Source organism: Solanum dulcamara, chromosome 4 (assembly GCF_947179165.1).
Source record: "Solanum dulcamara chromosome 4, daSolDulc1.2, whole genome shotgun sequence".
NCBI lineage: Eukaryota > Viridiplantae > Streptophyta > Magnoliopsida > Solanales > Solanaceae > Solanum > Solanum dulcamara.
The window spans coordinates 2,552,547-2,574,566 of NC_077240.1; the positions used below are offsets into that span (position 1 = coordinate 2,552,547).

At 32.3% G+C, this 22,020-nt stretch overlaps 1 protein-coding gene and 1 pseudogene across 2 annotated transcripts; one reads left to right on the top strand and one right to left on the bottom strand.

The window, feature by feature from the left end:
* Positions 1-381: 381 nt before the first annotated feature.
* On the bottom strand, positions 382-9,897 carry LOC129885458 (SWI/SNF complex subunit SWI3D). Of its 2 annotated transcripts, none has more exons than XM_055959739.1 (7): positions 9,357-9,886; positions 5,953-6,482; positions 4,936-5,508; positions 4,135-4,301; positions 3,492-4,057; positions 1,460-1,650; positions 382-900 (listed from the first exon to the last, which is right to left on the bottom strand). In XM_055959739.1, exons 1-7 carry the CDS (start codon positions 9,841-9,843, stop codon positions 574-576), a joined length of 2,841 nt encoding a protein of 946 aa, XP_055815714.1. In that variant the 5' UTR covers positions 9,844-9,886; the 3' UTR covers positions 382-573. The 2 variants fall into 2 exon arrangements, with proteins under 2 accessions (XP_055815714.1, XP_055815715.1); XM_055959740.1 differs by lacking the exon at positions 382-900 and adding an exon at positions 913-1,382 and having other exon boundaries at positions 9,357-9,897.
* A 3,067-nt stretch (positions 9,898-12,964) lies between these two features.
* Positions 12,965-19,208, top strand: LOC129885459 (BURP domain-containing protein BNM2A-like; annotated as a pseudogene).
* The last annotated feature ends 2,812 nt before the right edge of the window (positions 19,209-22,020 follow it).

Consider the following 22,020-nt stretch of genomic DNA (forward strand, 5'->3'; position numbering starts at 1 on the left):
ATATAGGCTAGTACTACAACAGACACGGTATTACCAAATTCCCTCCAAGCTCGATCCTGCATAAAAGCAACACAAAGCTCAACTACCTACTAACTTTCTATCCTAATCTGTGACCTCCATACACTCCTATCTAAGGTCAAGCTAAAGATACATCATCTCCTGTCTAATCACATCTTCCCAATACTTTTTCCAACCTACTTCTACTTCTCCTCATACCCACTATATCCATTCTCTCACACCTCCTCAGTGGTACATCTGTGCATCTCCTCACATTCTCCGAATTCTAATAATCAGTCCTCAGACTCCTCTCATGTATAATAAAAAATGTATTAGCTTAACCTAATCCTTTCAGCTGGAATTTTGATACATACAAAAAGAGAATTTGGATAATTAACTTCTTCTGATTAACAAGTTTATAGCTTAATGACCCTGGACAACAATCATGAAACGGTAAACACAGTCACATGACAAAAGGTATTTGAAGACTGTTTCTTTAATCTTTTGGTTTCAAGATGAGTTCATTCTTATGCACTAGAGAAAATATTACTTAGTCCTAACTGAAATAAGCTTATCCTACTTTGAAGGCTGCATTGAATTTCCTGAAACTGTTGTAGGCATAAAAGAGCTTGGTGTAGGAGTTCCTGCCATTATGGGTCTTGAATTCGGTATCCTTTGGGAGCTCATTGCAGTTAGAAGCCTAGGTGCTGAATTAGCAAGAGTCATTCCAGGCCGGTTAGCAGGTACTGATTGTGGCACAGGATGAGCTGGATATCTTGATTTAAGTATTTGACTACGCTCATGGAGAAGCCTCTGTTTTGACCTCTCCAACAGTTCTCTGACCCTCATAACCACATTATCCATTTCATGAAAGAAGGTTATCTTGCACTCCAGCTTGTGTAACTGCAAAGACCACGCAACTTGAATGGTTGAGACTTGTTGAAACAGAACAAGGCTAAGAAAGTCAAACTTTAATCAGCTTAAAATCAAGTCAGCAGAAACCAGGGAGAATATGGTCAGAACTTGACCAGACAAGTCCTACCTCAATGATTAGACTCGGGTTAGGATTCTTCCAATGTAAAGCAACATAAACATTCAACCAAAGAAAGGAGTACATAAGAGGTATTTCCCAAGAGATAAGAGACAGTCTAATACTCATCTATATGACACTATAGTTTTTTCTGTTCTAAAAGGAAGACAAGCATTTTCTGCTCCAAGTGGAAAAAAGCTTATTATCCATCTCTTAATCACAAAGAAATCATCTGGATCTGTTTTGATTGCTCAAGATCTATTTCAGCCTAAATCTTGCATTAAAGCTCATTAGCTGATCAGTCTCAAGTTTGACTGAAAGCATCCCCCAGCAGAAGTGAGTGAAAGCCTTGCAACTGTTGGATGATTTCCATAGAACATAATTAGAAGCCTAAAAGATGAAATTTTTAAAGAGCTGACGGGCCATGGTTACCTGCTTCTCTATTAATGCTATAGTAAGCAGCCGAATTTGGTCCTCTTCTTGATCTGCCAGATATTTCGCCTTGACTGCAGCAGCTGACAAAGCAGTGACTGCTGCACGTTTGATCTTATCAATATCCAGATCATTTTTGGTCTTCAAGGGATCTTTTCTCCCATCTACAGTGCCTTTGACTTCTCCAGCCCCTGAGCAATAGAGCACCAAGGGAAAAATTCAGAATTATAGGAGGATTTACAAATTCTTAAAAGCCTCAGTTTAGTTCAGAGAGAAGAATATGAATCAGTTTTCCGCTTTGGCTAAGCAACCATAAAGAGAAAACCACAGTTTTAGCCCTGAGGCTGTAGCAATGGCACTCAACGAAAATTTAAGATCCAATTTTGGTCTTTGCAACATTTCACCCTTAAGGATAAAATTGTTTTAATGGCTGCCCTACTTCATCAACTTTGTCCATCATTTACCTTTCAGCTCCACCAGTCCATCAACTCACTACAGCCGCTCCTCCTCCTCCTCCCAACCTTGGATCTCCTTTCTTAAACTCCTGAAATTCCTTTCCCAATCTCACTTAGAACCCGTTTGTCCTCCCAATTCCACACCCTCTCCTGTGTTAGTTCAACTCATTTTCATTTCAAGGTCAACATATATCTCGTTTCTCTCTGATCCCTCTACCTGAAGATTTTTTTATCAATGATTCACAAGAGAGGACTATGAATGCATACACTCACCATTTCATTTATATGATGCGAGGCATAGAAATGTTGAGTAATCCAGCAACTCACTACAACCCCCCCTCCTCCCCAGCCTTGCATCTCCTTTCTTGAACTCCTGAAATTCCTAAACCAATCCCACATTGGACCCGCTTGTCCTCCCAATTCAATACCCCCTCTGTGTTAGTTTAAACTTATTTTCATTTCAAGGTCAACTTATTTCTCTTTTCTCTCTATCTGCCTCTACATACGGATTTTCATCAATGATTATCACCTTGCAAGAGGGGACAGTGTATTTGCACACTCTCCATAACATTTTATGTGATGCTAGAGAAAGAAAGGTGTCAATGTATATGCCACTTTTTGATTGGGTACGAAGTTTAAAATGATAATTTAACTTGAGTGTTATAGTAGTGGTAGTAAACAATAAGGTAAGGTTAGTTGGATTAAAGGAATTATATCAAGGTCTAAAATTAGAATAATAAATGACTTCTAATTCTTAAAGTCACGAAAGTTGTACTGTTTAATGATGGCAAGGTGTCAAACACTTCGAGATATCCCTAAGTGAAAGAGTGTCAATATAAATCTAACCAGGAAGGGGGGGGGGGGAGTGAGAGAGAATTTGTGTGTATGATATTTAACATTAGACCAAGACGGTATCAGAGGAGGGATTCTATATCACCCAAAATAAATGCAGCAACCATCATTACAACTTTCTGAGGTTATTTGTGTTTGGGGAGAGGGGTTGCACCGTTGCAGGGCAAAATGTATTACCAAGGGGAATATGAGAGTTTATAGAGGTGGAAGAAAAGAGGAATTATTAAAGGACTAGTGCACTGTGTGGCAAGCTACATGCCACTGACCGAAGACTCAAAAGGTCCTTCGTGATTCTCTTAGTTGAAACATTATTTTATAAAATCACTAGATTGACGATTTCCTCACTAATGCATGTCATGCATTTTTATTTTTTTGGGGGTGGTGGGGTAGGGGATAACTAATAGATGTCATATAACTTTATGTTTCTGTTTTTCCTATCCTTGTCCAGCATGTTACGAGATTTAATTCTAAGAATCATATCCACTCCTTTGTTGTGCTTGCACTCCATGATTAGAGAACTTCTATTTAAACTCAGAAATCCGACGGATAATAGACCTTCCCTCTACCCTTCTCCACTTAAGTACCACTAGAATTCGAACTCGTTACATGCACCTACCACACTTCCTGTGCAGTACTACCTTTCCCATTTAAACCCCCCAAAAGCAACATGATTAACACAACTTATACTATGCAAAAAAACAAAACACCATATTGAAGACTTGGACCTGTATTTTCGCCATTTTCAAGTACAGAATTCGATTTCATGGATTGCTCAGGCTCCTTTGTTTGCACAGCAGGCATCATGTCCTCATCTTTAGGAGTATCTGGAGAGTCAGAAGGAATGTCCATCAAAGCTCCATCAACTGACTCCTTTTCGAACCCGGGTGGGAGCTCTAGTTTAGACGTTAAAACATCTGATTCTGCTGTTGTACTTGGTGTCTGTCCCACTGCCAAGCCTGCATCATCTGGTTCTTTAAGTGATGCAGGTTCCCCTTCTTTGTCAGTAGGAATTGGACCAGATTGTTTTGAAGTATCAGATTTCTCTGGATTTTCATCACTCGTAGAAACCAAATGAGCCGCTTCTTCAAGTTCCTTCTCATTTTTCTCTTCATGGTTTTCACCATCCTGCTCTTCGCACTTTTTGTCAATGCTTGTTTCACCTTTGGTCTCTTCTTGTCCAATTGACAAACTCTTCTCATCAATAACTGATGTCAACTTTTCCTCTTTCTGCATTTCAACACTGTCATCCTCATCTTTCTTATCTTCTGGATCAACTGATCCATTAGCGGGTCTGCATAACTAAATCTACAATAAGACTCCAAATCAATACAATACCTGCTAACAAAAGCTAAAAGGAGGAACACTAACCTATCTGTATCAGATGATGTCTTCCCATCATCTGGTGGATCTTCCAAAACAAAACAGTGCCTTAAGGCTAGTTTCTCACCAGAAGGATTACCAGGCATGGATTTCAAAGAGCTGCGCACTGAGGCATTAACCCTTTTAGATTCTACCAGTTTCACCAGGAACGCGGCCTAGCGAAAGAAAACATCATAATGAAGACAACCAAAACATTTTCAGTAATCACTTATTTTAATAAACAATAATCAGAGTTTTAACAGCAGAATAGAAAACCAACCTGATACAACTTTTAACGACTACCTCTCTTTTTTTTAAAATAAGTAAAGAGTAGCTTTTTATAGATTGTAAGACCAGTAAGAAGAAGTTGCTGGATATGTTACAACCAAAAGCACACCACTACAAATTGTGTAATGTGCTAATGATGTCAATCACAGCATTAGGGTCAGATAGGTTTGTGTTTGGTATTAATTACTGTTCTTCCTACTTTCTAACAACCTGTCATTTCTTTCTTTCCAGACGAACAACTGCTTCTTTTGAACACAATTGAAATATCTCATTGAAACTGCAGTGCTATAATGAAACCCTATCCTTTTCAAAACAAGGTCTCAAAAATGGTGAGAAAAGACTACCACCGGCAGAAAGATCATACCTTGATCAAGTAAATAACGCAGATTAAAAATTTTGATTTCATTATTCAGGTAAAGGTAAAGGTATGAAGAGATTCCTAGCTCTTACAAGAGTGCCTTGAGTGCTCAGTTGCATCAGAATAGTGATTGAGCCAATGAAAAGTAAAAGAAATCAACATACCACTGCCATTACAGGATTGCCAGCTTCAGCAAATGAAGCACGTTCTCCAGGTGGAGGATAAAAATCAACAGCGGCAAATGCATCCCTCAGTGCGTTAATTGCACAGTTCTCACCAACTTCCTCCTGAGGAGTTGGCCCATTCACATTCTCTGGTTTTGATGTTTCCACTGTGGATGAAAGCTGATTGCCATTTCCATCATCCTTACTCTCTGTTGTTTCTGGAGCATCAATACTGGCTGATATATCATCTTTAGACAAAACTGCATCTTCTTTTTCTTCAACACACTTGTTACTTTCAGCATCAGTATCCAGGAACGTATCCTCTATTGGCATTTCAATGAAGTGCAGAATACACTGAGCTTTGGTCTTCGTAGCCACATGCTCAGCAATCTCATTCCAGTTTTCCTTATAAAGCTCTAATGCCTCAAGGAGAAGAAGAGTCTCCTGATCTGTCCACTTCCCACCACTTGCACCACCAGACTCACCAGGCTCCATAACAATGAAATCTGAAGGGGACATCCCAGATCCAAACTTCCCATTGTTGAAGCATTCACTACACAAGTCAAAGTCTGCCTATGTAGTAAAAACAACCAACACAAATAACACAGTCAGGCACTTAAATAAGACCTCAAGATTTGACAAGACATACTTCAACAGTGAAAATGACCTTTTGATATGTAAGTACACAGAAATTATGGACCATACGACCTAAGGATATGGGAACATGGACAACTGCAGAAAGAGTTACAACGAGAATAATAAGCAACTGAATCTACTGGGTTGGCTCAAGACATGCCTTTTATGCCCAGAACGAAATAATGTGTGGTTCTGAATCACATTCTTTGATCAGCGACAAGTATATGAAATTAACCAGGATGATGATCCCTTCATCTAAATAATAACATGAATAGAAAGAAAACACTGGTGGTGATGCCCTAGAAAGTAGGCAAGCCGTAATCATATCTTATCTCATTAGCCCAAAAACAAAGAAAGGACATTAGTGTTGTGGAAAGATACCTCCTTTTGGCAATGATACCGCTTTCTTGAGCAGTCAGCTGAGCAAGAGTTGCAATGGTACTCAACAGCTGGCCCTTCAGACTTCATCAGTTCTTCAGCAATAGCTGACTCTGGAAAGAACCCAGAAGACGCAGAAGGAGTAGCTACACTAGACCTCGGAAGAACTGGGGTCCATGTTTCATCCGATTCGAATCGAAACAGTTTATCAATCAAAGAATCTGTCTTTGCTGCCTCGTCCCCATCAATATCAACATTCATAACCGAATTGGTTTGTGGGAAAGGGTGGTAATTAATTAAACCCCAGTAGTCCAAAAACTCCATCACTTCCTGTTTTACATCCAAATCTCCTGCTGAGAGCTCGGACAGATCATTCAACTCAATTTGAATATTGGGGTCGGTGTGATACTTTTTCATGATCCAATTCCGTATCTCCATGTATACTTCTGGAGTCCTACTTTGCAACTTCTCATTGAAGAATGACGGCATTGTCCGCTTCTCCAAAGGATGAACCTCTGTCCAAGAGAACCAACCTAAAAAATTTGAACATGTCAAGAGAATATCTGGAAAAGCCCCAACGCTATTAAAGTTTAGTAGCAGACAACAGATTAATTTTTTAAAAAATAAGAAAGAGGAGAGAGCATGTTAGCACTCCTTTAGTCTACAAACAGTTTACGCGTGGAAAATTTAAGGAAATCTGAAAGTAGATTACTTCAGGTTATCTATTAATTACGTTTTCCTATTTCTTTGTCGCAGTTATTAGCTTTAAGGAACCTACTCCTCCACTTTCTCATTTTAGTAGTAGTAGCAAGCTATTTCCTTGTTATTAGGTGGGTGCTTAATACACCAGTCTTGTATTTAAAGTTATTCGAATTCAATGGAAAGATAAGTAGAAAATTATTCCAGTTTCGACTACTTCAACTAAAGAGGTTACACGTTCTTTCTTAACGAACTAGCACCATAGACCGTAGGAAGAAATCATCTGATTTCATCTTGCAGCATCCCATAACTAGATCCATACCAGGGAACCGCAACAACTTGGTATCAGAGAGGGGAGTTATGGGAGATCTAATCTAGCAACAACCGGCACAAGTGTTGACTTTGTTCCAAGAAGAAAGTGCAACCAATTTAGCAAGACAAGAAACCATAAATGCCCGCTTGGATTCACTCACGAAGGATTTTGCAACTTCAAAAGCGGATCTTGAAGCAACGGAAAATGGCAATCACAATAGAGGTTGGAAAGGTAAAACAGTGGTTGCAGGTTAAGGATCAAAAACTAGTGGGAATTCCATCATTCCTAAATATACAAAGTTGGATTTTCCATGATTTCGTGGCCACGAGGACCCCTAGGGATGGCTAAACAGGCGCGAGCATTTCATTCGACACCAGCAAACACCAAAAGAAGAAAAAATTGGACTTGCTTGTTTTCATTTGGAAGGAATTGCACAACTTCGCTTTCTTCTACTAGAGAAAAATATGCCTCAATGCTTTGGGGATGAGTTCAAACGTCAATGCAACGTTCATTTTGGACCACCAATTAGAAGTCAAAAGTTGGGAAAATTGGCTAAGTTACGCCAAATTGGATCTGTGGCAGATTACCAAGAAAAGTTTGAGCAGTTGCGGGCTGGTACCCTTACACCAGCGCAGAAAAATGAAGTTTACATTAGTGGTTTTGTTGATTACATAACAATTGAGGTCGAGCTACATAATCCTCCAGATTTGGATACAGCTTTATGAACGCAAGGAACAACCCCTTTATTCGCAATTGATAGATGTACATAGCTCAAAAACATCGGATTTCTCACCTCAACAACTCACCAAATTTGTGAAGAAATTGACTAGATCTGAAATGGATGGAAGACAACTTAAGGGACTCTGTTTCAATTGTGACAAACTATTCACTCGGGGCGATCAGTACAAGAAATTATTCTGGATTGATTCCATTGACGATGAGGAACCATTTGTTGAAAAAGAGGGAAATACTAGTATTTTCCACACTTACTCAAGCACGATTTGAAAGAGGGGAGTAATGTTAGCACCACTTTAAAGAAATCTGAAAGTAGATTACTTCCACTTATCTATTAATTAATTATGTTTCCTATTTCTTGGGACTCCCTATGTTTCAATTTGTTTGACCTACTTCCCTTTTTAGTCCGTTCCAAAAAAAATGACTATTTCCCTTTTTAGCAACTCTTTAATTCCAACTTTTCAGGTGACATGTTTAAGACCACAAGATAAAAGAGCATTTTGATACATTTGACATATCTTTAGTTTGAGATCAAAAGTCTTTCTATTTTCTTAGACTCCGTGTCAAGTCAAAATAGGACAAATAAATTGAAACAGATTGAGCAATAGTTATTAGCAATAAGAAAGTTATTCCTCCACTTTCTCATTTCAGAAGTAGTAAAAAGTTATTCCTTGTTGTTATTAGTTGGGTGTCTAATCCACCAGAGTTATATTTAAGGTATTTGAATTCAATAGAGAGATAAGCAGAAACTTAGTTTTTGAGTACTTCAACTCAAGAGATTATAGGTTATCTCTTAACGAACCAGCACCATAGGTCGTAGGAAGAAAATATTTGATTTCATCTTGCAACGTCTCATAACTAGTTCCATATCAGGGAACCGTAATAGCGCAATTTCCAGTTTGAACGTTTTGACAAACTGAAAAATGTAAAAGTTGCATACTTCCTTTGTCCAAATTTATATGACATGTTCCTTTTGGGATTGCCTAAATTATTCAACACCATTCTATTACATATAACTCCCAATTTATATGACACATTCCTTTTGGGATTGGCTAAATTGTTCAACACCATTCCATTACACATAACTCCCAATTTATATGACGCATTCCTTTTGGGATTGCCTAAACTGTTCAACGCCGTTCCAATACATATAACTCCCAATTTATATGATACATTCCTTTTTGGATTGCCTAAATTGTTAAACACCGTTCCATTACATACAACTCACACGACTGTCAAGAATTAAAACTTGATTCTGTTCGAATTCTAAACTATGTTATGATATCAAACTAACTTTCAGTCATCACTTTAATATTCTCTTCTACTACTGCTGATAAAGTATTTAAGTCAAATTAACATCTTACATCCATCCCCAATGAAGTAACATGGCATAAAACGACACGGAAGGAGTATTTACTATGAAACTGTAAATGTAAAAACTCATTTTTATTTGTAAGGTAACACTAAATCTATCTCAAAAATATAAATTTTAACCTCATGTCATTGAATTCCTTGTTTCCAGCATATCTTCAGCTTACTATATCAACATTTTTCAACTTTCCAATTTCCAATTTTACAAAAAAAAAAAAAAAAATCTCTAATACTTCGCAGCAAGAAAGCATACCAAATTGAGAGTTGAAAGACAACAAATGAATCTCACCAGCATGAATCGGCACAACGTGAACATTACGATCTCGGGATCTAATTGACTCAATTTCAGCTTCAATTTCAGCCTCCAAATCCTCATTCACTTGATTTGATTCTTTGTCAGCCTTCACCACCTCTTCTACACCGACCTCATCCTTTGGCAGCACCTCCGATTCGATCCTAACACCAAAACCTGACGGAGAAGTAGCACTGGCAGCTGCAGCTGCAGCGTTGTTTGGCTGCTGCCGAGCTCTTGTGAGAGGACCATTGTGGATCGGTGGAAAAGGTACTGCTGACTGCTTCTCACGCACCTGACGCTTCGACAAAGTTGAGGGAGGAGTCGAACTGGCGCCACTTCCAATGGCGCTTGCTTTTCGTTTGTGGCCACCACCTCTCCGACGCGACGTAGGTGCCTCAGCCGACGGAACGTCAGCCGACATCATCGGCGTGTCGGCGGCCGGCGGTGGTGGAGTTCCGGTGTCCTTCCGTTTCTCCTCCATTAATTGAGAGCTGAAGTACTAGCAACTACGCTTGAATCGCTGTCTTGGAAAAGGAAATTTATATTTGAGCCTCAAGGTTGATTCGGTGCACCGTCGGTACATGTAATTTACAGTGGGATTTTACTAGCAATTTATTGAAATTGGGTTAATTAATGATGTTATATTTTTAGTATGCACTATTTGCATCAAAGGTTTTCGGTTGGCCAATGGAGGTTGGGTGTAAGAACAAGTTGATATTATTAAAGAAGTAGAAAGATTTTATATAAATTTATTTACGATTTTCACTCTAATCAATTTTGATCTCGTTTTAAATCCAATTTCTTTGTTAGTTGATGATTTTATAAATTAAAGTTTTCTTAGAGAGATGATTGATGAGGAAATGAAGTAATTCGTTTTTTATATGAAGCTTCTAGAGTCTGAACTTTTTAAAAAGAATTGAAATATGTTTTTTAGTAACACTGTTATCGATATACATTTTTCTCATTCAGAAATCACATTTTTTTTTATTTTAATCCCAAAAATGGAGATTCATAGTATTATTAATCAGTTCAAATTTATCAATTTATACACTATAATTTATAGAATCATTATTAAAGTTATTGTAGCTAAAATAAAAATATATTTACATAGTAAAATATCTCTTAATCAATCTATCTTTATAGGTAGTAACCAAATCATTGACAATTTTATCATGGCTCACATTATATATAGATATTCTTAACTTTTCAATCATGATTTAAATAAGTTCTTAGTATTTGCTGGAATTCGATTACTAGTAATGTGTTCATGTATCTATATTTTGTGTTTCAATGTTCCTCTTGTTTAGCTTTCTTTTTTATAGTAAGATCTAAGCAGATCAATAAAATTTCTGGTAATAAAACTTCCACAATTGATTTATTATCGTAAAATTTAGAGTTCACACACACAAAAAAAAATTACTACTCAAAAGTGTGGATTGGTTGACTCGTATGTGTTTTAAAAAGAATTCTTGCTAAGTTTTGTAAACGAAAATTCGTATATATGGATATTATTGTTTTTCCCTAAATGAAATGGTTGCCCAAAAAATATGTGTGCATTCGGCCCAAAACAAAAGAGAGAGATGAAGGTCAAGCCCAATTGGTTAAGCCCATCAAGAAAAATATTTTAAAAATTTTGCTCTTAACATTAGTTGTTCATCTCCTAAATTAGCCCATAAAATTACTTTATATAATTTAACCAATTTTATCAAAGGAAAATTAAGAGGATAAACAAACATATACTAGATAATTAGCTAATATAGCTATAATTTGAATTAATTATGGCTCGCGGCAAACATCTAGCTGTAATTACAGTTTGAGTTTTGTATAATTCACGCAATTATACAGTTGAGTTTTGTATAATTCAGTCGATTTACACAAATGTTGTGCGCGAATCGAATTGTATAGCAAAATATTCAAATACTACAAATTGTATAGCGAATTATACAAGTGTGGTGCATGAATTATATAGTGAAATATACAAATGTTATACAAAAACTGCAAATTGTATAGCGAATTATACAAACATATACAAAACTATAACTACTAATTGTAATTAGCAAACTATGACTATGAAATATAATTAAGATATTTTTGAGTGGCTATATGTGAAAATTTTCCTTTTATCAATGCTTACCTGAATTTGCCCACAGGAGAAGCTTAAGAACCTTAAAGAGATGTCATGGGAACACAACCTCCTCTCGATCTCCAAAAATTTCATACTCAGATCCGAATGTTAGATCTTGATGAGACGAATCCAAAACAACAAGAATCATCACAAAATTCTATCCACAACTCCGAAAAAATCACAAATTATAGAAGTTATCACTATAGCGAAATCCTTGCCAACAATTTTTAAAATATTTTTCAATCAAATTATGTTGTGATTCTGATGTCCCACCTTCTGAAGATGATAGTCCATCACTAGATCTACTTCTGCACAATTTTTCAGAAGATTCCATCTAGACGTTCGAGAGAAATCAGTCGGCGAAGTTTGACAAAGTTTTGATTTGTATAAATAATAGTGTATAAAATTGTATATAAGTGCATAATACCTCATATAATTTTGTATGGTATTGTATACTAGGTATATAATATTCTATATCAAGTTTTTAAATATTTTATAAAAAATATACATATAAGTTTTTTTGTATATTATTATATACCAGATGTATATTGTTGTATATCAGATTTCGTTTTGGGCTGCAGATTTCTAATGTATGTTTCGGGCTATATTTTTGCAATGTAATTTAGCCAATTGTACTTTTTATGAATGTTTTCCTATTAAAATAACATATATATATATATATATATATATATATATATATATATATATATATATATATATATGGTTCCATACGTTCACTTTTAGTTGTCACATTTGAAACCGGGACAACCATCAAGAAAACAATGATTGACATAATTGTTTTACCATACTACTCCTATTAATTGATATTTAATATTAGGTACTGAAAAATAATAGGAGAATAGATAATTAATGCTAAGGGTAAAACACAGAAGAAAATAATTGTCTTTTCTTATTGTGTTAAAAGTGACAAATAAACTTGAAAAAGTGAACAAAGGGAGTATTTTATTATCCTCTCCGTCCCAAAATAAGTATCACGTTAGCTCAATTCACGTATGTTAAGAAACTAATAAATAGAAGTGTTAGTTTATTTATTAATTTTATAAACTGAATAAATATTGCTAGAAACTCCAAAATATATAGTATGGTGGTTAAGTAACATAGGGAGTTACTGTCAAGGGAATGATTCTCAAGAGTACATGACAACATTTTCCTGGAGAATAAATGCCAACATAAACAAAGGTGAGAGATGAGCTAAGTTATTAAACGAGTAATTAGAATTTAGAACACAATTTCCCGTCAAATTGTTTTTCATCTTTCACCATTTAAAGAAATAACCTGCCGGCTAGCACACCAAATTTTATTTCGCACGTTGCTGTTCATCATTATTCATTAATAATGGAGGGAGTACACGTGTAGGATATCTGAAAGTTTGAGTCACTTGATCCAACGGCTATCATTCTCCCTTGCTCCCTATTTAAGCTGAGTATATATCGAATCAGAACCATAACAACTTGCTAGCTTCCTCTCATGCTACAAGTCCCAGGTTCACCTTCTCTATATATATATATATATATATATTCTTTCTCGTATCAAGAATTGTTGATACTTTTCTTTTTTCAATATTTATTATAGTATTTTATTTTTATATGTCTCTTCATAATTTTAAGGCGAGAGTCTAATAAATAGAATCTTTTCACTCCATAAAAGCAGAAGTAAGATTTGTGTACACTTATTCCCACGTATAAGGACTATAATGGATATTTTGTTGTCTCTCCATAAGAGTCATTTCAAAATCCAGCTTGCCATACTCATTTGGTTCTGTTTGTGAGAATGACATTATGTTTGTGAGAATGACATTATAAATACATTATTTCAATTTGTTTATCTGGTTTGACTTGACATTAAGTTTAAGAAAATGTTGAAAATTCTTTAGTCATATGATTTTAAACATTTTATTGAATAGGTTGAAGTTAAGGAATTGTCAAAAAAGAAAAGAAACATTCTTTTTAAGATGGACTAAAAAAAAAAATAGAACAAATATATTAAAACAAAAAGATCATAGGAATTAGTAGCGGACAATTCTGTTAGAAATTTGTCATTTATCTTAATGATGAATTAGCGACCAATTATAAAAACATCTTGTTATCTATCAATTTTCATTGCTAATTATTCTCCTCTTTTTTCTTTTCTTTTTTCAAAAAAATTATTATTATTATTAGTATTATTTATTTATTTATATATTTTTGTTGTTGTTGTAGTAGTTCAGAGAGCCTTATGGCCCATGAAGAGTAGTGCAATTATTTAATTTGCAATACTGGATCTCTATACATGTTGATGAATATCCACATTAAACAAGATACTAAGGTTCTGAAGTTTTAATTCATCAAGGTAATATATATATATATATATATATATATATATATATGTGTGAAAACAATGTCATTTTTTCCCCTTCATGAAGAAGTAGAAGCTATGCAAGTTTGCCTCGATTTATAGCGCATGAAGAACACATAATTGTTTCATCTGAATATATAAAATATAAAAAGAATGTTTTAGTAGAGATCGAGCTTTCAAAAGTCTGTCTATTTTGAGAAGTACTTTTGAAAAGTAGTAATTATGTTTGACTAATTAATCGATCTAAAAATAGCCAATATTAAAGCAACAATTTGTGTTTACCAAGCACAAATTACTGCCTAACGTTGGCAAAAATATTTTTCAAATTGATTAACGAAAAATTCAAATCTTGAGTTACACTTCTAACAAAAAACACTCTTCAAAATAAGCAGTTTTTGAAAGTTTGATCTAACATGCTAGAGGAGTTCATGTTGGTTGCTTTGCCAAGTACATTTTTTTTTTTTTTTTTTTTTTTTTTTTACTGAATACCGGATGATGGTTATGTTTAAAATAGAAATACACACTCCAACCACTTATGGTCACTGCCAAGTCACTTATGATGCCAAGTACATTGAGATCTAGTGTTTACATCATACTATATTAGTTTATTATAATTAATAAGTGATAATAATGATAAAAATTATATATTAATTAACTATGATTAAGTGATGTCAATGTATATAAAGATACATGATGTTATGTATTTATTTAATGCGTATAAATATCATGTTTGAGTTAGTTTTTCCTCATAAAAAATAATTGTCATTATCACATTAATATAACATTTTCATAAATTTATTTTAAAAATTGTTAATAAATTCAACTTATACAAGAACAAACCTACAAAAATCAAAAGATTCCAATAATTATATTATATATAATACAGAAAAATAATTAATAATATATCAATAAAAGAAAAAAAAGCTAATGCCTTGCATTTCCGGCTCCACCCATGTGGCTTCTCAGGTGTGGATGATATGCTCTTGGAGTTTGTCCTAATTTATGTGTACTGATAAAATTTCAAGAATCAATTAAATTTTTATATTTTTTAAGCAGTTTTGATTAAATAATTTCAATTTTTTTTATCTAAAATAAATTATATATATTTCTATTATAGTAGTAAATTATTTATTTACAATAAACTGTATAGACGTATTTATATAATAATAAATTATCTCATTAAGAGTAAAATAAATATCTATAAATATTAATATCAATATTGTAAATTTTAAGTAGTGTTTATTAAAATAATTTTAAAATAAATTAAATATATTTGTGTGACAATAAATTATCTGCGATGTTTTGTGAAATTTAAAGAAATAATTACTTTAATAAAGTAACTCCTAATTCCTAAAATATCCTTACGGTTGGAAGATACTCTACTAAAACAATAAAGTAAGTAAGTAACCCCTAATGGCTAAACTATCCTTACTACCAGAAGCTGCTCTACTTATTCCCTTATATATAAATACTAATATAATATAAAAGTACTAAATTAATTTTCAATGTAAAGTCAAGTAAGATTTATAAGATAGTTACCTATATAGCAACCAATTTGAATGAAGCAGAGTATCTATTTTGGTTGGCAAGCAGCATGACCGGAAGCTGCTCAAGTTGTTCCCTCTTGCCATGACCGGAAACTGCTCAAGTTGTTCCCTTATATATAAGTAATAATTTCATGACTTATCTTTATTTATATTATTATATCTAGATAATTATTAAAATCTTGCTTAAAACATTTACTTTTGAACCGGGCCGGCTCAATAAACTGGAGCCCCACACCTGTTTTTGAATTTTATTAAGGATCGTTTACTTAAATAATATAATATATAGCATTAATTATGAATTTTAGTATATATATATTTTAGTTTTATTAAAAATGATAGTACCTTTTTTTATCCGAAATAGTAAAATAAAAAAGAGAAAAAGTTCAAAAATGCCATCGAATTTTTAGAAAAGGCTTATTTATGTCATCCGTTAAAAGTTTGGCTCATTTATGTCATTTTCGTAAGAGAAAAGGCTCATCCATACCATTATTTATAAACTGAAAATATTTTTCATTTTGTAAAATTATTTTATATACGTGGTCAATTATGATTTGACCACGTCATTAACTAAATTATTATTTAAAATGAAAAAGATTCAAATATACTATCGAATTTTGAGAAAATATTCATCTATGTCATCCGTTAAAAGTTTGGCCCATATATGCCATTTCAATTAATAAATAAAAACATAGATGGGCCTTTTCTCAAACGAAAATGATATAAATAAGTCAAACTTTTAACGAATGACATAGATAAACTTTTTCTTAAAGTTCGAGAATATATTTGAGTCTTTTCTTAAAAAGAATAAAAATAAATTTCTATTTCTTACTCACTGTCTCTCCTTTTTTTGTCAGATTTCCCCCTTCTTCTCTCTCTCCTTCTCTTTCTCTTCCCCCACCCCCGCCCCCGCCCCCGCCTCCTCCTCTTTTTTTGGTCCTTTTTTTCTCTCTCGTATATCTTTCTCTCTTTTAAAAGTAATAATTAATTATCTTAATTTAAACTTAATTTTGGATTAGATATTATAGAAATAATGATTTTACTATTTTTTTAAATTAGATAATTTTTTATGTAAATATATATATATATATATATATAATGCATTTCTAACATAATAAATAAAATAAATATAGACAATAATTATAATACATTTTGAATTCAATATATTATACATATATAGACATGTTTTAATGCACGCGGTGAATATATAACTAAAATAGTTTTAATATAATAATATATTTCGTTAATAAGAAAAAAATATAAAAAAATTATAATAGATTTTGAATTCAATATATAATACCATATGCATGTTTCAATTGACGTAACGAATATATAACTAAAACATTTTAATACAATAATATATTTTAGCACCGTTAATAAGAGAAAAAATTTAAAATAATTATAATAGATCTTGAATTCAATATATTATAATTAAAATGTGGTGAATATATAATTAAAATATTTTTAATATAAATATATTATACGTGTTATGTGTGAATTTTAAATATTTTGATACTATAAATTATTTTTAAATTAAGATAATTAATTATTATTTTTAAAAGAGGAAAAAAGAGAAAGTGAAAGAGAGAAGAAATGAACAAAAAAGAAGAGTCAACGAGAAAGAGAGAGAGAGCACAAAGAGAGAGAGAAAAAAAAAGAATTAATGAAGTAATTTTAGTTATTAATTAAAATTAATATGCTATAAATCATAATAAAAAATATTTTAAAAAGATAATTATTAATTTAAAAGAATTCGTTTATGTAAAAATGACTGTATGAAAACTTCAAATATATGCCATAACAGTCGATCTAAGAATAAACTAAAAAAAGTAACTACAGTATTTCCAATCAGATCAATAAACAATACTATTATTATTTGCATTCTTATCTCTCTGTTTTTTTTTTGGGTCATTTTACACGTCTACTATTTATCAACTCCAGGAAAGTTTCTCAAGGACTCAACAGAACAATAATGGATCTTAAGCTTGGTTTCTATGTTCTCTCCCTAAATATCCTAATTCTGATGGTAAGTTTCACTCTCTTCCCCACACTATTAACTACAAGCTATAAAAACTGTAATTAAAATGTTAAGAGCATTTATATTATATATTGGTCATATTGGGTTAGTTTGATAGTATGTGTAAGAATAATGTTGAAAATAGTGTATTAGTAATACTGATATTAATTATGATTGTATTACTAATATCATAGATTTTCATGTATTAGTTACACATTCCTTAATAACAAATAGAGTGCATAACTAAAAGTGTGTAAAATAAAGTAGTAGTAATATACAAAGTTAATGCATGCATTATTTTTTCTAATGTACTCTACCAAATGAGCACTTCATATGGTAGATTGCGTTAGGAATTTGCCCTGATTTTTTTATCATGTTTGAGTTTTATTTTTCTCTTGAAAAAAAAGTCAAAATATTACCATAATTGTTGTTACTTTTTATGAAAAAGAAAATATAAATTTCTTTCATATTTGACTATTACTTTCTTAGAGAAAAAGCTTGAAACTCTGTAAATTTAAGGGAAGATTATTCTCTCGCTAGTTTTAATATTTTCTTTTATGCTAGTTTTTCATATGTAGGCCAATTGGCCAAATTATATAATAATATATGATTTATCTCTAACATAATTTTTAACTATAAGGCCTGATTATTTCAATCCAAACAGGTTGCTTATGGAACAGAAGCTAGGAAAATAGTTGAAGGGAACCTGCAGGGCAAAAGTTTGAACTTTCCACTTGCTCAAGTTCGTCTATCATCATATGGTGATTTTACTCAAGATTTCAGGATCGCGATGTACAATAACCACGGAGAAAACAAGCATCAGCAGGCAAAATCAGAGAATGCCCAATTTGGTATTGCATCATATGGTGATTTGCAAAATAAGGACGACACTCGAAACAATCACGAGCAAGCAAAAACAGAGAATGCTTATATCCATTCATCCTCCCACATTGATCCTTCTCTAAGAGTTTTCTTCCTTATGGGCGATCTAAAGCTAATGAAGGAAATATCTGTCTCCTTTCCAAGAAGGGATCTTTCTCCCTCTTCGAATTTCTTGCCCAAAGAAGAAGCTGATTCCATTCCATTTTCACTAAAAGAACTCCCAAACCTCCTTCAACGTTTCTCATTCTCTGGTAACTCTCCACAGGCGAAAGCTATGGAAGAAACACTAAAAGTATGTGGGATTCCACCTATAAAAGGAGAGACAGTACTGTGCCACATCACCAGAGGCAATGCTTGATTTTGTTCAAGAAATTATGGGAGAAAAAACACAAATCAAAGCTCTATCCACAACTCATTCCTCAAACTCAACTCCCCTGCTTCAGAAGTATACTATTTTGGATGCTCCACAAGAAGTAGAAACTCCTAAGATGGTGGCATGTCATACCATGCCTTACCCTTACGCGATTTTCTACTGTCATTACACAATTAGCAAGAGCAAAGTGTTCAAGGTTTCATTAGGGGGTGAAAATGGTGATAGAGTGGAAGCAATTGTTGTTTGTCATTTGGATACCTCTAAATGGAGTCCATCCCACATATCATTTCGAGTGCTCGATATATCACCAGGAACATCTCCAATCTGTCACTTTTTTCCATCAGATAATCTACTATGGGTTCAGAAATTCGTCGCTGAACAAGTGATTTGAAGGAGCATTCTGTCCATGTCAATGGCAGTGTTTGATTGCTAATGTGTTTGATTACTACATGTATTGCATGCATCTTTTCTGTACTGTTTCAGTGGGCCTCTTGTTTTTCTTCCTTTCCAGTGGTGAGATCTAAAATAAAAAAATATGATTTTCTGGTAATGGAACTACAACTGATTTATTGTCATTAAATTTAGAGTTGACACAAAAAAAGATTGCAACTCAAAAATGCTGATTGGTTGATTCATATATGTTTTAGAAGAGAACTCCGGTTATGTTTAGTAAACGAAAATTTCTTGCTACATTTTGTAAAATATGGATATTATTTAGGTTCTCTTTCTGCTAATTGAAATTGGTGTAATTACTAGCCTAGTAATTATACAATCTAGTAATTACGATGATCTATTTGTTTGGCACAGTGTGATTCCAGTGTAATTATAATTGTTCTGTTTGGTTGCACAAGTGTAATTACAAGGTTATATTAAATTTTAAAAATAAAAGTTAATTTTCTAAATTTAAAATTTATATTAGACAAATAAGGATCTTTATAAATGATATTAAATTAAATAATAATTAATAAACACATGTTCTTAACTAATATTATAAAAAAATAATTTATTTATATTTTTTTAATTAGTATATTTTAAATAATTTAATCAAATAAACTAAAGGTATAAGATTTTTATGAACATCATGAAATGTATGTTTGACAAAAATGTTAATATTATAAATATAATGTCATAAAATTATTAAAACATTTGACAAAAAAATAATCTATCAAGTTTAACTAAAAAAATAAATGTTTTGCAATGTGAAATATCAAGTCAATAGTCAATAGTACTAAAACAAATAAAATTGAAAATACAACATAAATGCTAAATTCAAAAAAAAATTAACATAATGCTTTTATATCAAATTTTAATACAAAGTACATAAATATGAGTTTAAAAATTAGAATACTAACAAAATTATTTTTAAAAATAAATAGAATAATAAATAAATAAATAATATAAAAAATTATATGGAGTGAAAAAGTAAAGGTTGAGAATGAGAATGAAATGATATGAAATATAAATTAAAAAAATAAAAAAATATATATTTAAAAAATATTAGAATAATAAAAATATTTTTTAAAAGACAGTAGAAATAAAAAATAAATTAAAATAAAAAAATATAAATATAAATAAAAGAAGAATTTTAAAAAGTTTTATGTAATTACCTGATATAATTACACAAATTCCTTACCTTCCCTTGAGAATTGAAGAGTGCAATTGCTCTCCTTCAATTACACCAATTCCTCTTTTACCAAGTAATTACTCAATCTACCAAACATATCAAAAAGTGTAATTACATTCAATTACACCAAATCCTAATTAGAATGTAGTTTTCCAAATATACTAATATAGGTGATTCTTCCTAGATTAAATGGTTAACCAAACAATGAGTATTTTTGTACTTAGCCCAAAACAAAAGTGAAAAATGAAGGCCAAGCCCATTTCCCCAAATGTTGTACGACCTTCATAGCCCAGTGACAACAAAATGTAACCTAAGCCTAGTCCATCAACCCAAATCTTACCGTTCATCCCGATTTGGGTGTGTTTGGCACCGAGATATTTTGAATAATATCTTATTTTAGAAAAATAAATTTTTTAAAATAAAAAAATGTCTTTTTTAATGAAAGTATAGAAAATAAGTTCTTTAAGTCAAGTTCTTTATCTCCTCACCATCATACCCCGCCACCTCCTAAATCCCGGCTTCCCCACCCTATTTCACTTTATGATATGATGCTAGATAACATTCTATTTACCTACTAAATATTAAATTATTAAATAAAAATGCACTAATTTTCTAAAAAGAAAGTATGTTCCTTCCTACCAAACACATCCATTGTATCACTTGTTTTGAGAATAAAACATAAGATGGGTCGTGCACTTATGTTATAAAGGTTTCTGTCTGTACCAAGGAGGAATAGAGAGGCGTAAAACACTACATTATACCAATTGTTATTATATACAAACTGTTAGAATTCTGTTGATATAAGAAATTCTAGTGATGTGGTAAAGGAGGTTTAAGAAAAAATCACATCAAAATTCAAATTTCAAGTGTGACATTTTAATATTTGTGTGTATCCCATTCAATATAAGGAAAAGGTTAGAAAATGTCCTTTAACGTATTAAAGTTGGTTCAGAAATGTCTTCCTTCCACCCATTGGATCAAATTTGTCCTTCCTTTCATTGATTGGGTCAAAAATGCCCTTAACGGATTAAAAATGGTTCAAAAATATTTTTCTTCCACATATTGAATCAAAAATGTCGTCCTACATTGGTAGGAGTCAGGTCTGCGTACATTTTACCCTCCCCAGACCCCACGATGTGGGATTACACTGGGTTGTTGTTGTTGTTGTTGTATATTGAATCAAAAATGCACTTAACCTATTAAAAATGATTTAAATTTGCCTTTTCCTCTACATATTAGATAAAAAAAATCCCCTTAACATATTAGAAATGACTCAAAAATTTATTAATTCTAATTATATATGCCAATAATTTTTTTAACAATACTTTGACAATTATTTAGTTTTTTTTTGTATTTTGTTTTTTTTCGAAAATTTTCTGCTTGTTTGTCTTACCTAATAGAAGTATTTGCTTTAAGTAGAAATATATGAACTAACGTGTGAATTAACCCGCATATATTTTGTATAAAAACATTATCTTGGTCATGGAGAAGATGAATTTCATTATGTATGTCCATAAAAAGATAATTTTTGTTGATTTTTTTTTCGTAGTGTAAATACAAGATCATTTAACATAATTTCTATAAAAATTTCAGTAGTTTTAAAAGACTAAATTGTTAGACAATGGAAAAAATATATAATTAAGATGCTAATAAAAGTAAAATGAATTAAAAAAGTTGAATTTTAATTTATTCAAATTTAAAGGCTAAAAAGAATTTTTAAAAATATTTTGATGTTATA

What these genes read in the sequence shown, in the direction of transcription:
- LOC129885458 (XM_055959739.1), bottom strand. Translation starts at nt 9,843, where the DNA reads ATGGAGGAGAAACGGAAGGACACCGGAACTCCACCACCGCCGGCCGCC. An exon ending in ACATCATCTGATACAGATAG is followed by an intron (nt 4,058 to 4,134) that starts GTTAGTGTTCCT and finishes TTAGTTATGCAG; the next exon opens with ACCCGCTAATGGATCAGTTG. An exon ending in TGAAAATGGCGAAAATACAG is followed by an intron (nt 1,651 to 3,491) that starts GTCCAAGTCTTC and finishes TCTATTGCTCAG; the next exon opens with GGGCTGGAGAAGTCAAAGGC.